At 43.1% G+C, this 15,159-nt stretch overlaps 1 protein-coding gene across 3 annotated transcripts in view; it reads right to left on the bottom strand.

The window, feature by feature from the left end:
* Nucleotides 1-3,520: 3,520 nt before the first annotated feature.
* LOC142282760 (uncharacterized) overlaps nucleotides 3,521-15,159 on the bottom strand; it is a 64,037-nt gene continuing 52,398 nt past the window's right edge. For 2 of the 3 annotated variants that reach the window (XM_075333035.1, XM_075333036.1), the window contains exons 6-7: nucleotides 10,301-10,424; nucleotides 3,521-5,377 (exon numbers count right to left, since the gene is read on the bottom strand). In XM_075333035.1, coding sequence (XP_075189150.1) covers nucleotides 3,804-5,377; nucleotides 10,301-10,424 — 1,698 coding nt within the window. In that variant the 3' untranslated portion in view covers nucleotides 3,521-3,803. The remainder of the gene's footprint in view (nucleotides 5,378-10,300; nucleotides 10,425-15,159) is intronic. The other variant, XM_075333037.1, reaches the window with a different exon arrangement.

Here is a 15,159-nt window from a genome sequence, read left to right as displayed (position 1 = left end):
CTGGGGGCAGTCAGCACGAGGAGGGCATCATGAAGGGTGATGCTGGCCGATTCTAACATCTCTTGGAGCCCCTCCCTCCATAAGCAGACGTCACTTCTATGGCAGAAGTTTAGTAAGTTTCACGTTTATACCTTTTATTTTAATGTAACTGTTATGCCGTAATGTGTATTGTTCCCTTTTGTAAATTCCTGTATATTCTTTAAACACTGCCTATTTTCGGATTAAATATATAAAAATTTAAGAGTTTCTTTCCTTATGCTTTATATACGAATCCAAAACCCCGAAGGGCCTTATGCTATCTGAAACGGGTTCCCAGCTACCTGTAGAAAGTCTGGGTGGTGGCAGCGTAATTGTTATTGCATAGAATTATTGGAGTGCTATCATTAAGGGTACCGAGGTATATAAATATTCCATTAGCAGGAATCAGAGATATACATTTACCCTTGCTGTGAGACCTCCAATATTTGGCATTATCAGCTCAGCAGCCTCATCTTATGCATTGTCCTGCAGTACCAAAAGTGGCCTGCAGACAAGGGGGGCGCTAGAGAGTAGTCGTGTGTAACAAATCAGTGAACAGCTGCGGATTTCTGAGGGACTTCCCCGGCTGTTCGTGACACGTCCGTTTTTCACACGTAACTACTGGCATGTGTAGACCCATTAAAGAAGTGGTTCACCCAAATTTATTATTGGCCACAACGATACTTTGTTGAGAAACAAGATGTCTCTCAAATACCTTGTGTTGGTAATAGTGCCTGTGAGTGGCGCTATTGCAGTCCGCTCTTCCTCCATCGCCTGACCCCTGGGCTCCATGACCTCGTGGATCCGGTGATGTCACGTCGACTTCCTGCTAACCTGACATCACCGCGGCCGGCCTGTCTTTGTGGGTCACTGCTCTGCTACCTGGGACAGTCACTACGAATACTGGGTTAAGCCTTTGGGCTCAGTAATACCTCAGCTGTTTTTCAGGAGTTCATAAGCGATATCTTCAGAGATGTCCTCTACTCTTGTGTGGTGAAGTACCTTGATGATATACTGGTTTTCTCGCCAGACATAACTTCCCAAGAAGGAATGTTCGCCAACTCCTGCAATTCTAAAATGACTTTGCCTTCTGGCATCAAAGCACTGCAACAGTTCTTAGGATTGGCAAGCTACTACTGCCAGTTTATCCCTCATTTTTCGGCTCTGGCTTCTCCAGTTGCACCAATGATTCACAAAAGCTGCAAATCCAAAGATTTGGCCTATGAAGGCAATCATTGCTTTTCCTTCCGTAAAATAAGCCTTCTCCTCTGCTCCCAAGCTTCAAAGTCCCATCATTAATAAACAATTCTTTCTGGATGTGAAAGCTTTTCCTGGGGGGGGGGAGGGGTTGACACGCAAAAATATTCCTCCGGTGGAATGGTTTCTTGTGTTTTTTTTCTTCAAGGCCACTGATCAAAAGAACCTCACCTACCTGCAGTCCGCACAAAGGCTGAATCAGAGGTATATTTTTGCAACTATCTTTCTAAAAAAAAAAATAAATTCTATATATAAAAAATAATTATACATTTTTTATGTTTTATATAAAAATACAAATTAATACATACTTATATGTGTATTTTCTCCAATCATGTTCGTGTATGTAGTTATTGTACAAAAAAATATTTATACAAAAAATTCTTACAATTTTTTTTATTTTTTATAAATAAAAGATTTTTTTTAGAAACAATAATTTTATCTGGTCTTACTTAAGAACACATTTATATTTGTATCGTCATTTATTCAATTTTATACCGCTGAGGATTTATTTTAAAGCATATTTTGATTTCAACCTTGTTCTGCATATTTATATAGTTATATATTTAGATATTTACATGTTTTTTCCTGATATTTATACTTCTTTTTTATTAATCCCTAAAATACGGTTTAAACTTGATGTGTTTTTTTACGCGCGTCGGATTAAGCCCAAATTGTATCTTGCAATTATCCATAGTGGAGGCGTAACTGCCTGAGTCATCTAGGACAACTGTATCTATTAGGTGGACACCCAGGGGAGCATCGTGAACCCGTGCTCCAGAAAAATACTCCATTGGTAAAACAAGTGCTGCCAGCGCAGGCTTGGGGAACGGAACTTACTGCTGCTTCTAAATATTTGGACTGTGTGCCACACAGAGATTCTACAACAGAGATCCCCCGAGTATCTGAAGTCAGACCAGGTAACTTGTACCGAACACATGCTAAGGGTGCACGGTGTATTGTGGCATCCCTGCTTTACCCCTGGTTATCTTTGCAGGATTTACAGGGAGCGCGGGGAGGTCTCATAGTATAGAAGGCTCGATATCTCCAACCGGTCAGCTCCATATGGGAGCATTAATTGACTTTTAGCACATGTAAAGTTTAAATTACCCGGGCAGCAAATGACCACCTTGAACTTTTACAAATCTGTACGATTTTACTTTTCAAGATCTATTATTGATATTGATGGAAATTTATCAGACATTGGACAGCTAAAAAACAGCATTTTCTCAAAGTTTTTTTGTAAAAATTCAAATAGGTTTTTTTAACACTTTTTTAGGGATTTTTTTCCTGCGACCGTTAGCCGCAGTACATAGTAGGCTATTAAATATATTCTATCAGCCGCCGGCCGAGGCCTTATTTGTGAGCACTTATATTTTATCTCTGGCGTTAGAGTTCAACTCCTTTTTTTCTCTCACGAGGATATTTGTAAATGTTGATATGTGGCATCACCAAATCTAGATCTGGGATGCTCTGAGGAATTCAGAATAGGAGGTTTTGGATACCAAGGAGTCTGGAAAAGAAATATGGTCCAAAAAATTGTATCAATCATTGACCTAGACAGAAAACTGTCAACAAGTGGAGATTTTAGACAAATTATATATATTCGCACTAGTCTGGTCTATAAATCCAAAGTTAAAAACGCTTGCTACAATTTTTTTTTACTTAAACCATTGGTCGATATGGAAACCTGCCTTGTGTACTGTACCGGCACACTGGCTGCAGTAGTTCCATGTGCACTTCGTGGGGCATAGGAACAGCACAAATACATATAATGCGCTCATCTGAACGAGCCCTTAGGAATCTAATCGTAGCCTGTCAGGAGGATTGACATTTAGATGACTCTAAACCCTGCACTATGACAATGACCCTAACCATACCAGTAAACCCACTAATCAATGGCTGGGGAAAGATGAAATGAAAGACCTTTGAAAGACTAGGTCAAAGCTTTATTCTAAATCCCATAAAGATGCATTGGCTCGATGTAAGATTTCCTGTGCATGACATCAATGGGAAAGAAGGAAACAAAATACCCGTAGATCAGCAGAGAGGACAAATTGCACTTATTTAAGATTTTGCCTAAAATATTCATAAACTAATATTTGGAAACCAACAGTAGAAAAAAACATAAGTGACGTATAATAAAACATTTGCAAGTCCTTCATGTTTTGGACTTGCTCCTAGCTTAGGCGGCTTACATACACTAATGCAGGATACTGAATATATTGCTAATTTCAAGGGGGGGTTTATTCAATTCCATCACTTTTATCCTTATACACCATTTGAATGAAGATCAAAACAGATACATACATAGTTACATACATGTTTATTTTATCCTTATGTCCACAATTATTGTCCCCAAAAGGATCCATGTTACAGATGACACCAGGTAAATGAAATTTAGGTGCTTGGCAGCTTCATTGTATGCAATAAAAAAAAAGTTTAATCTCTACAAATAACATTATTGACTTGTAAAAAAGATAAAATATTTTTACTTTAATTTCTTTGTAAAACATTTTTCATATTAAACATCAAAACAGATTCCCCTGTGTGTGACTTCTCTGATGAGTATGAAGCTTGTCTTTGCTAATAAAGCATTTTCCACATTCGGAGCAAGAATACGGCTTCTCTACTGTGTAACTTCTCGGATGTTTTACCTGAAATGATTTGTGTAAAGAAACATTTTCCACAATCTGATTGTGAGCTCTCTTATGTCTGACAAAACTTGATTCATATATAAAACAGATCCCACATTCACTACATGTAAATGGCTTCTCTTCAGTGTGATCTCTTTGATGATCACTTAGCAGAGCTTCAGTATTAAACAGTTTCCCACATTCTGAACATGAATATGTCTTTTCTTCTGTGTGCATTTTCACATGAGAAATATGATCTGTTTTACTCAATAAAGATTTTCCACACTCTGAACAAGAATACGTCTTTTCTTCTGTGTGCATGTTTACATGAGAGAGAAGATTTGCTTTATTCAAAAAACATTTTCCACATTCGGAACATGAGTATGTATTTCCTGTGTGAATTCTCTCATGCACAGTCAGACTTGATTTATGTTTAAAAACTTTCTCACATTTTGAACATGAATACAGATTATCTCCAATGTGAGTTCTGTGATGTGCAACAAGATGTGATTTTAACATAAAACATTTCCCACATTCTGAACATGAAAACGGCCTCTCCCCTGTGTGACTTCTCTGATGTTTAACAAGAAGAGATTTTACAATAAAACATTTCCCACATTCTGAACATGAATACGGCTTTTCTCCTGTGTGAATTCTCTTATGCGTTATACAATGTGATTTTTTTGTAAAACATTTCCCACATTCTGAACATGAATACGGCTTCTCTCCTGTGTGAGTTCTCTTATGTATATCAAGACGTGATTTTATAATGAAACATTTCCCACATTCTGAACATGAATACGGCTTTTCTCCTTTGTGAATTTTCTCATGTTTAGTAAGGCTTGACTTTTGTGTAAATCTTTTCTGACATATTGAACATGAATATGGCTTTGCTCCTGTGTGAATTCTCTGATGTATAACAAGATTTGATCCCATAATAAAACGTTTCCCACATTCTGAACATGAAAACAGCTTCTCTCCTGTGTGAATTCTTTGATGTTTAACAAGGTTAGATTTTTTTGAAAAACATTTACCACATTCTGAACATGAATATGACATCTCGCGTCTGTGACTTTTCTCATGTACAACAAGATTTGATTTGCTTGTAAAACATTTTCCACATTCTGAACATGAATACGGCTTCTCTCCTGTGTGAATTCTTTGATGTAGAACAAGAGTTGATTTGCTTGCAAAAGGTTTCCCACATTCTGAACATGAATACGGCTTCTCTCCTGTGTGAATTCTTAGATGTGCAAGAAGAGTTGATTTTACTTTAAAACATTTCCCACATTCTGAACATGAGTACGGTTTCTCTCTTCTATGACTTCTATTGTATTTACCAGGATCTTCTCGATGTACATTAAAGGTAACAAGGTTTTCTCCTGAGGACTGACACAGGTTATCTTCATCTGTTACATTATATTCTAGCGATAAGATGACATTTCCTCCAGAATGAGCATTTACGTTTTCTGTTAGAGATAAAAATAGATTATTACTTTTTTACATCACAGCTAAGACAAACTTACATACATTCATATTAGACTGGAATAACACTTGTCATGTTTTATGCAGGTTTTGAGCCAAAACTCCTGAGCCCATTTGATACATGGCACTTGCGATGTGACCTACATGTACATCAAATTTTGGTAAGGGATCAATAAATGTTTGAGTAATAGCGCCCAAAAATTGACAGCTTAATTTCAATTACTCACCTCTTCTTCTACTAAAGAAATTTTATAAACCCAAATTGGTTACAGCAAATAATCCATTTTGATTCCTTTACTCCTTACTGGTTAAACCTTTTGTTTTATAATGGTATAATGGTTTGAAACACTTTTGGATTTTCAAACCTCACACACAAAGTGCCATGCGAAAATATTTACCCCCTTATGTCACACTACCAGATACAGGGAGAGACAAAGACCCATTGCTCCAAGAACCAGGCTTACCCTGAGAGGGGTGTGACTAATTTCCTACCTAATCTTCACCAGAGCCTCTGATGGTGAGGTTGGATTTACCTGACAATAGGCACCAGGTACCACTCCAGGGCAGCTCCTGGTTGTCATGCGCCACTAAGGGGACTGGTCGGCACAATGCGAGACTAGAGGAAGGGAGTTCCTGCCACTAAGGAAGGATAGGGAGGAACAACCCCTCAAACTTACTCTGAGCAACACTGAGTTCCCTGATGTACCTAGATGTGTTCTTTCAACCCATGCAGTGATCAGGTTCCTTTCCCTATCCTTCCTTGAACACAACCCGGACTAGTGTGCAGGGCAGAAGGAACACTAGTCTCGCTCTAGGTTAAAGACACAGAGGATAAGACAGGCAGGTGTAAAAAAAGCAGCAATCATACAAACCACACCAGACTACAGGAAGGAGTAAAGGGAACATATAAGTGAAGGAATAAAGGTTGGGGAGACCCCAAACAAACTTTCAAGCAGCAATCTCTGGCTACAGCTGCCTAAATGACTTTGACCACAGCTCACAACTCCAAACCAAGGCCTAGATATATCACAGCTATGACTGGCAACTTCCTAAGGTAAAAGGAGAGTATTCATAACAGAAGAGTGGAAAAATCGTAACAGCTGAGATAACCCAGGATGAAATGCCATAAGGAGTCCAAACGAACTGCTTAAGCCTTACAGCATTGGACCAAGGAGACGATGCTCAGCTAACATGAAAGCAAAGCAGATTCAACCTGTGCAAGTGTGTGTGCAACCATGCTGTTGTGAATGTCATCCAAGTGGGTGCTGGTGTGGAGCTCCCTGGCCAGGAATGGTAATGAAACAGTCTGAATCTGTGACTCAAACAGGTGGTGGAATTAATTAGGAATTCAAGAAGTCCTATTGCAGATCAGCCTAGTGTATTTAGGAGAGCACTTTCTGCCTGGGGGCCGCCGGTGATGTATGTTTCCTTCTGCTTCTAAAGATGGCTGGAAGTTTTCCCTTTAATTTCTCCCATTTATTCTGTGCCTGAATCTACTCCAGATAAGTTCACTAGTTTCTGTTCCCTAATTGCTGAAATTACAGTGAAGGGTGTTTCTGCTTATTCCATTTGGTTCTGTGTTTGGTTTCTTGTATGTGAGAATCTGTCTCTCTGCTTTTGTGAGCAGGGCAGTTCCTCCAGCAAGAAAGGGAGCTTGCTCCCTGTTCATGTTTGGATTATTTTCACTTTAGAATATTGTTTGTTCTGTGATTTTTTTTCTTTGCATTATATCTGCAGTTCTGTTTTAAGTGTCTGGCACAAGAGTACCTGATATAGTGGGGGAGAGACCGTGTAGTCTTAGTATTTTTTTCCTATCAGGAGTTTGGTATTTTTTGCTGGCTGCAATCAGTTATCTGTCCTGTTCTATCTAGTAAGTTGGGCCTCACCTTTGCTGATCTATATTTTCTGTGTATTGTGTTTTCTTACATCATCGTTGTTGCATGTTGGGGGCTTGCTATTCCTTTGGGGACTGCTCCGAGGCAAGTTAGGATTGCTCATACCTATCTTTGAGGTGTTGCAAGTTTCTCCGGCAGTGACGAGGTGTTTAGGTGTGTTAGGAACATCCCACTGCTACTGCTGTCCGATAGATAGGGGATTGTGGTCAGCTTAGTTTCCAACTACTCTTGTGGTTTTGTTTTTTCTTTATCAATGGGATTTTTTGTGATTGTCCATAGTTACCAGTTCATAACACAATGCGCTGCAATCTCCTGAAACCTGAAATAGAGAGAACCACTTTCTGTCAGGCTACCCCTGTGACAGCTTGGCATTTTTGGTGTTTTTTCTTTCCCACAACCAGGAATTTCATAATTTTTTTATAGAATTTACATCAGTTCATGTAAAAAAACATGCCTACAACTGTGAACGTTTGTTTTTCTTTTTTATCATGAAGCAAGCTACAACCAGGACAAAAAGAATTGAAAATTTTAGTGTGCATAAGTATTCACCTCCCTAAAGTTAGTACTTTGTAGAGCCTCCTTTTGCAGCAACTACAGCTGAAAGTCGGTTTGGATAAGTTTCTATGAGATTTCCACATCTTGCCACTAGGAGCGGTTTTGCCTTGAGGAATGGGCAAAAATCCAACTCCTTCCAGTGAGCTGTTTCCTCTGGTGAACTGCAATCTTCAAGTCCGACCACAAATTCTCCATTGGATTAAGATCTGGGCTGTGACTTGGCTGCTCCAATACATTTACACGTTTCCCCTTATGCCCCTCGAGTGTTGCTTTAGCAGTAGCTTTGGGTCATTGTCTTGTTGGAAGGTGAACCACCGTCCAGTCTCAAATCACTGACAGACTGAAAACAGACTGAGGTGATGTGGGCACTAGAAAGTGACTTTAGCGATACCGGTCTATGTGCTGTGGTGATCCAGCTTCTGGTGAATTTCTCTATGCTATTCTAGTGCTTTGTAGAAATACTCTTGTTTGATTATTTCCTCCCTTTTCTTTATTTCCTCCTGAGCACGTTTTGTCTATACCTCGGAGAGGGATTGCTGTGAGCTTGTTTTTGGGTCCCCCAGTCTGTCTTTCTGTGTGGGATTTTCTAATCCAGTCCCGGCTCTCTCCTAGTTTGGGGGTGAGGGGGTATTAGACCTAGGGCTGATCGGGAATCTAGGCTAAGCTGGCGGTCCAGACCTCGCCACCATCGGGCATACCTCTGGAATAAGGGACAGTTAGGGCCCCCGAGTCTGATGGCCAGTTTAAAAGTCCTATTCCCAGTTTCTAAGTCACTCCCGTGATACTGGTCCTTGCTTCCCCAGTAACAGGGGCAGCACAAAAAAGACCCATGTAAACCAGCTCCCAGAGGAGACCGGCTCATCTTCCATGATCATCAGTGCACATTCAGAGAAAGGCAAAATCATTACATAAAGACGTGGTCAAAATTGCTGGTCCCCCTCGTTTAATAAAATAAAAACTCACAATGGTCACAGAAATAACCTGAATCTGACAAAAGTTATGATAAAAAATTTATAAAAATGAACAAATGAAAGTCAGACATTGCTGCTATTTTGATTCCACTCATGAAACAGACCTGGACAGAAATGATGGTTCCCATGAAACTATTGTGACAATAGAGACATGTTAAGTCAAGGTGTTAGCATCACAGGTGTCCACAATGTTGTATTCAGTTCGTGGTCCTGTATATAGGGATATATACATACAGATACTCACTGTGCTGTTTGGTGACATGGTGTGTACCACACTCAACATGGACCAGAAAAAATGAAGAAAAGGAGTTGTCTCAGGAGATTAGAAAGAAATTATAGACAAGCATGTTACAGGTAAAAGGTAAGACCATCTCCAAGCAACTTGATGTTCCTGTGACTACAGCTGCACATATAATTCAAAAATTTAAGATCCATGGGACTGTAGCCAACCTCCCTGGATGTGGCCAGAGGAGGTAAATTGATGACAAATTATACAATAATATGAATGGTAACAAAAGAGCCCAGAAAAACGTATAAATAGATTAAAGGTGAACTTCAAGCTCAAGGAACATCAGTGTCAGATCGCACCATTTGTTCTTGTTTGAGCCAAAGTGGTCTTCATGGAAAACGACCAAGGAGGACACCATTCTTGAAAAAAATCATAAAAAAGCCAAACTGAAATTTGCCAAACTACATGTTGATAAGCCACAAAGCTTCTGGGACAATGTCCCATGGACAGATGAGACAAAAATGGATCTTTTTGGCAAGGCACATAAGCTCTATGTGCACAGAGGGAAAAATGAATCATATCAAGAGAAGAGCACAGTCCCTACTGTGAAACATGGAGGCGGCTCGGTTATGTTCTGGTGCTGTTCTGAAGTGGCTTCTATGAGCCCTGACCTAAATTGTATTGAGCATTTTGGAAAGAGCTGAAACGTCTGGAAAAGGCAACGTTCAACCACTAGACACAAGGAGCAGTTTACTCTTGAGGAGCGGCCAAAATACATGTCGAGAGGCGCAGAAGTCTCACTGACAGTTACAGGAATCATCTGATTGCAGTGATTGCCTCAAAAGGTTGTGCAACAAAATATTAAGTGAAAAAGGGAAGGAGGAGGAAGAGGGGGAGGAGGAGGAGGAAGAGGAGGGGGAGGGCGCCATAATTTCTGTCCAAGCCGATTTCATGAGTGGAAGCAGAAAAGCAGCAGTGTCTGACTTTCATTTGTTCATTTTCATAGATTTTATTATTTATTACATTTGTCAGATTCAGGTTATTTCTGTGACCTTTGTGGGGTTTTCTTTTATTAAACGAGGGACGAGGGGGACTAACAAATTTGACCACGTGTATAACAAAAGTCATACTAAAAGGTAATAGTAGATGTGTGTAAGAACAGCCTCAGACAATAGTACGATTCTACGACATCTGCTAGTGCCGACCACAAAAAACAACCACAATGACCACGAAGAAAGATCAGAAGTCTCCACTAACCTGGTGATATAGACAGCCGGCGCTCCTCCACCACAACGTCCGAGTACAGATCCCGGAGTCCTTCTACATAATCCCACTCCTGCATAGAGAAATACACAGCGACGTCCTGACACCGGAGAGGAACCTGACAACCAACGAGACCGACATCACCCAGAATCCTCCAGTGTACGCCGTATAATCTCCCAGAATCCTGTAGTGTACACTGTGTAATCTCCCAGCAGTCTCCTCTCCTCATCCCCCAGAATCCTCCAGTGTACACTGTATAATCTCCCAGCAGTCTCCTCTCCTCTTATCCCTCAGCATCCTCCAGTGTACACTGTATAATCTCCCAGCAGTCTCCTCTCATCACCCAGAATCCTTCAGTGTACACTGTATAAACTCCCAGCAGTCTCCTCTCATCACCCAGAATCCTTCAGTGTACACTGTATAAACTCCCAGCAGTCTCCTCTCATCACCCAGAATCCTCCAGTGTACACTGTATAATCTGCAAGCAGTCTCCTCTCCTCTCATCCCCCAGAATCCTCCAGTGTACACTGTATAATCATCCAGCAGTCTCCTCTCATCCCCCAGAATCCTCCAGTGTACACTGTATAATCATCCAGCAGTCTCCTCTCATCCCCCAGAATCCTCCAGTGTACACTGTATAATCTCCCAGCAGTCTCCTCTCATCCCCCAGAATCCTCCAGTGTACACTGTATAATCTCCCAGCAGTCTCCTCTCATCCCCCAGAATCCTCCAGTGTACACTGTATAATCTCCCAGCAGTCTCCTCTCATCCCCCAGAATCCTCCAGTATACACTGTATAATCATCCAGCAGTCTCCTCTCATCCCCCAGAATCCTCCAGTGTACACTGTATAATCTCCCAGCAGTCTCCTCTCATCCCCCAGAATCCTCCAGTGTACACTGTATAATCATCCAGCAGTCTCCTCTCATCCCCCAGAATCCTCCAGTGTACACTGTATAATCTCCCAGCAGTCTCCTCTCATCCCCCAGAAACCTCCAGTGTACACTGTATAATCTCCCAGTAGTCACATCTCATCCCCCAGAATCCTCCAGTGTACACTGTATAATCTCCCAGTAGTCACATCTCATCCCCCAGAATCCTCCAGTGTACACTGTATAATCTCCCAGCAGTCTCCTCTCCTCATCCCCCAGAATCCTCCAGTGTACACTGTATAATCTCCCAGCAGTCTCCTCTCCTCATCCCCCAGAATCCGCCAGTGTACACTGTATAATCTCCCAGCAGTCTCCTCTCATCCCCCAGAATCCTCCAGTGTACACTGTATAATCTCCCAGCAGTCTCCTCTCATCCCCCAGAATCCTCCGGTGTACACTGTATAATCTCCCAGCAGTCTCCTCTCATCCCCCAGAATCCTCCAGTGTACACTGTATAATCTCCCAGCAGTCTCCTCTCATCCCCCAGAATCCTCCAGTATACACTGTATAATCTCCCAGCAGTCTCCTCTCATCCCCCAGAATCCTCCAGTATACACTGTATAATCTCCCAGCAGTCTCCTCTCATCACCCAGAATCCTCCAGTGTACACTGTATAATCTCCCAGCAGTCTCCTCTCCTCTCATCCCCCAGAATCCTCCAGTGTACACTGTATAATCATCCAGCAGTCTCCTCTCATCCCCCAGAATCCTCCAGTGTACACTGTATAATCATCCAGCAGTCTCCTCTCATCCCCCAGAATCCTCCAGTGTACACTGTATAATCTCCCAGCAGTCTCCTCTCATCCCCCAGAATCCTCCAGTGTACACTGTATAATCTCCCAGCAGTCTCCTCTCATCCCCCAGAATCCTCCAGTGTACACTGTATAATCTCCCAGCAGTCTCCTCTCATCCCCCAGAATCCTCCAGTATACACTGTATAATCATCCAGCAGTCTCCTCTCATCCCCCAGAATCCTCCAGTGTACACTGTATAATCTCCCAGCAGTCTCCTCTCATCCCCCAGAATCCTCCAGTGTACACTGTATAATCATCCAGCAGTCTCCTCTCATCCCCCAGAATCCTCCAGTGTACACTGTATAATCTCCCAGCAGTCTCCTCTCATCCCCCAGAAACCTCCAGTGTACACTGTATAATCTCCCAGTAGTCACATCTCATCCCCCAGAATCCTCCAGTGTACACTGTATAATCTCCCAGTAGTCACATCTCATCCCCCAGAATCCTCCAGTGTACACTGTATAATCTCCCAGCAGTCTCCTCTCCTCATCCCCCAGAATCCTCCAGTGTACACTGTATAATCTCCCAGCAGTCTCCTCTCCTCATCCCCCAGAATCCGCCAGTGTACACTGTATAATCTCCCAGCAGTCTCCTCTCATCCCCCAGAATCCTCCAGTGTACACTGTATAATCTCCCAGCAGTCTCCTCTCATCCCCCAGAATCCTCCGGTGTACACTGTATAATCTCCCAGCAGTCTCCTCTCATCCCCCAGAATCCTCCAGTGTACACTGTATAATCTCCCAGCAGTCTCCTCTCATCCCCCAGAATCCTCCAGTATACACTGTATAATCTCCCAGCAGTCTCCTCTCATCCCACAGAATCCTCCAGTGTACACTGTACAATCTCCCAGCAGTCACCTCTCATCCCCCAGAATCCTCCAGTGTACACTGTATAATCTCCCAGTAGTCACATCTCATCCCCCAGAATCCTCCAGTGTACACTGTATAATCTCCCAGCAGTCTCCTCTCGTCATCCCCCAGAATCCTCCAGTGTACACTGTATAATCTCCCAGCAGTCTCCTCTCATCCCCCAGAATCCTCCAGTGTACACTGTATAATTTCCCAGCAGTCACCTCTCATCCCCCAGAATCCTCCAGTGTACACTGTATAATCTCCCAGCAGTCTCCTCTCCTCATCCCCCAGAATCCTCCAGTGTACACTGTATAATCTCCCAGCAGTCTCCTCTCCTCATCCCCCAGAATCCTCCAGTGTACACTGTATAATCTCCCAGCAGTCTCCTCTCATCCCCCAGAATCCTCCAGTGTACACTGTATAATTTCCCAGCAGTCACCTCTCATCCCCCAGAATCCTCCAGTGTACACTGTATAATCTCCCAGCAGTCACCTCTCATCCCCCAGAATCCTCCAGTGTACACTGTATAATCTCCAAGCAGTCTCCTCATCCCCCAGAATCCTCCAGTGTACACTGTATAATCTCCCAGCAGTCACCTCTCATCCCCCAGAATCCTCCAGTGTACACTGTATAATCTCCAAGCAGTCTCCTCAGCACCCAGAATCCTCCAGTGTACACTGTATAATCTCCCAGCAGTCTCCTCTCATCCCCCAGAGTCCTCCAGTGTACACTGTATAATCTCCCAGCAGTCTACTCTCATCCCCCAGAATCCTCCAGTGTACACTGTATAATCTCCCAGCAGTCTCCTCTCATCACCCAGAATCCTCCAGTGTACACTGTATAATCTCAAAGCAGTCTCCTCTCATCCCCCAGAATCCTCCAGTGTACACTGTATAATCTCCCAGCAGTCTCCTCTCATCCCCCAGAATCCTCCAGTGTACACTGTATAATCTCCCAGCAGTCTCCTCTCATCCCCCAGAATCCTCCAGTGTACACTGTATAATCTCCCAGCAGTCTCCTCTCATCCCCCAGAATCCTCCAGTGTACACTGTATAATCTCCCAGCAGTCTCCTCTCCTCACCCAGAATCCTCCAGTGTACACTGTATAATCTCCCAGCAGTCTCCTCTCATCCCCCAGAATCCTCCAGTGTACACTGTATAAACTCCCAGCAGTCTCCTTTCATCCCCCAGAATCCTCCAGTGTACACTGTATAATCATCCAGCAGTCACCTCTCATCCCCCAGAATCCTCCAGTGTACACTGTATAATCTCCCAGCAGTCTCCTCTTATCCCCCAGAATCCTTCAGTGTACACTGTATAATCTCCCAGCAGTCTCCTCATCCCCCAGAATCCTTCAGTGTACACTGTATAATCTCCCAGCAGTCTCCTCTCATCCCCTAGAATCCTCCAGTGTACACTGTATAATCTCCCAGCAGTCTCATCTCCTCTCCCAGAATCCTCCAGTGTACACTGTATAATCTCCCAGCAGTCTCATCTCCTCTCCCAGAATCCTCCAGTGTACACTGTATAATCTCCCAGCAGTCTCCTCATCCCCCAGAATCCTCCAGTGTACACTGTATAATCTCCCAGCAGTCACCTCTCATCCCCTAGAATCCTCCAGTGTACACTGTATAATCTCCCAGCAGTCTCCTCTCATCCCCCAGAATCCTCCAGTGTACACTGTATAATCTCCCAGCAGTCTCCTCTCATCCCCCAGAATCCTCCAGTGTACACTGTATAATCTCCCAGCAGTCTCCTCTCATCCACCAGAATCCTCCAGTGTACACTGCATAATCTCCCAGCAGTCACCTCTCATCCCCCAGAATCCTCCAGTGTACACTGTATAATCTCCCAGCAGTCTCCTCTCCTCATCCCCCAGAATCCTCCAGTGTACACTGTATAATCTCCCAGCAGTCTCCTCTCCTCATCCCCCAGAATCCTCCAGTGTACACTGTATAATCTCCCAGGAGTCACCTCTCATCCCCCAGAATCCTCCAGTGTACACTGTATAATCTCCCAGCAGTCACCTCTCATCCCCCAGAATCCTCCAGTGTACACTGTATAATCTCCAAGCAGTCTCCTCATCCCCCAGAATCCTCCAGTGTACACTGTATAATCTCCCAGCAGTCACCTCTCATCCCCCAGAATCCTCCAGTGTACACTGTATAATCTCCAAGCAGTCTCCTCAGCACCCAGAATCCTCCAGTGTACACTGTATAATCTCCCAGCAGTCTCCTCTCATCCCCCAGAGTCCTCCAGTGTACACTGTATAATCTCC

Source organism: Anomaloglossus baeobatrachus, unplaced genomic scaffold (assembly GCF_048569485.1).
Source record: "Anomaloglossus baeobatrachus isolate aAnoBae1 unplaced genomic scaffold, aAnoBae1.hap1 Scaffold_52, whole genome shotgun sequence".
NCBI lineage: Eukaryota > Metazoa > Chordata > Amphibia > Anura > Aromobatidae > Anomaloglossus > Anomaloglossus baeobatrachus.
The sequence above is the reverse complement of the archived record's forward strand: the minus strand, read 5'-3'. Positions and strand labels throughout refer to the sequence as shown.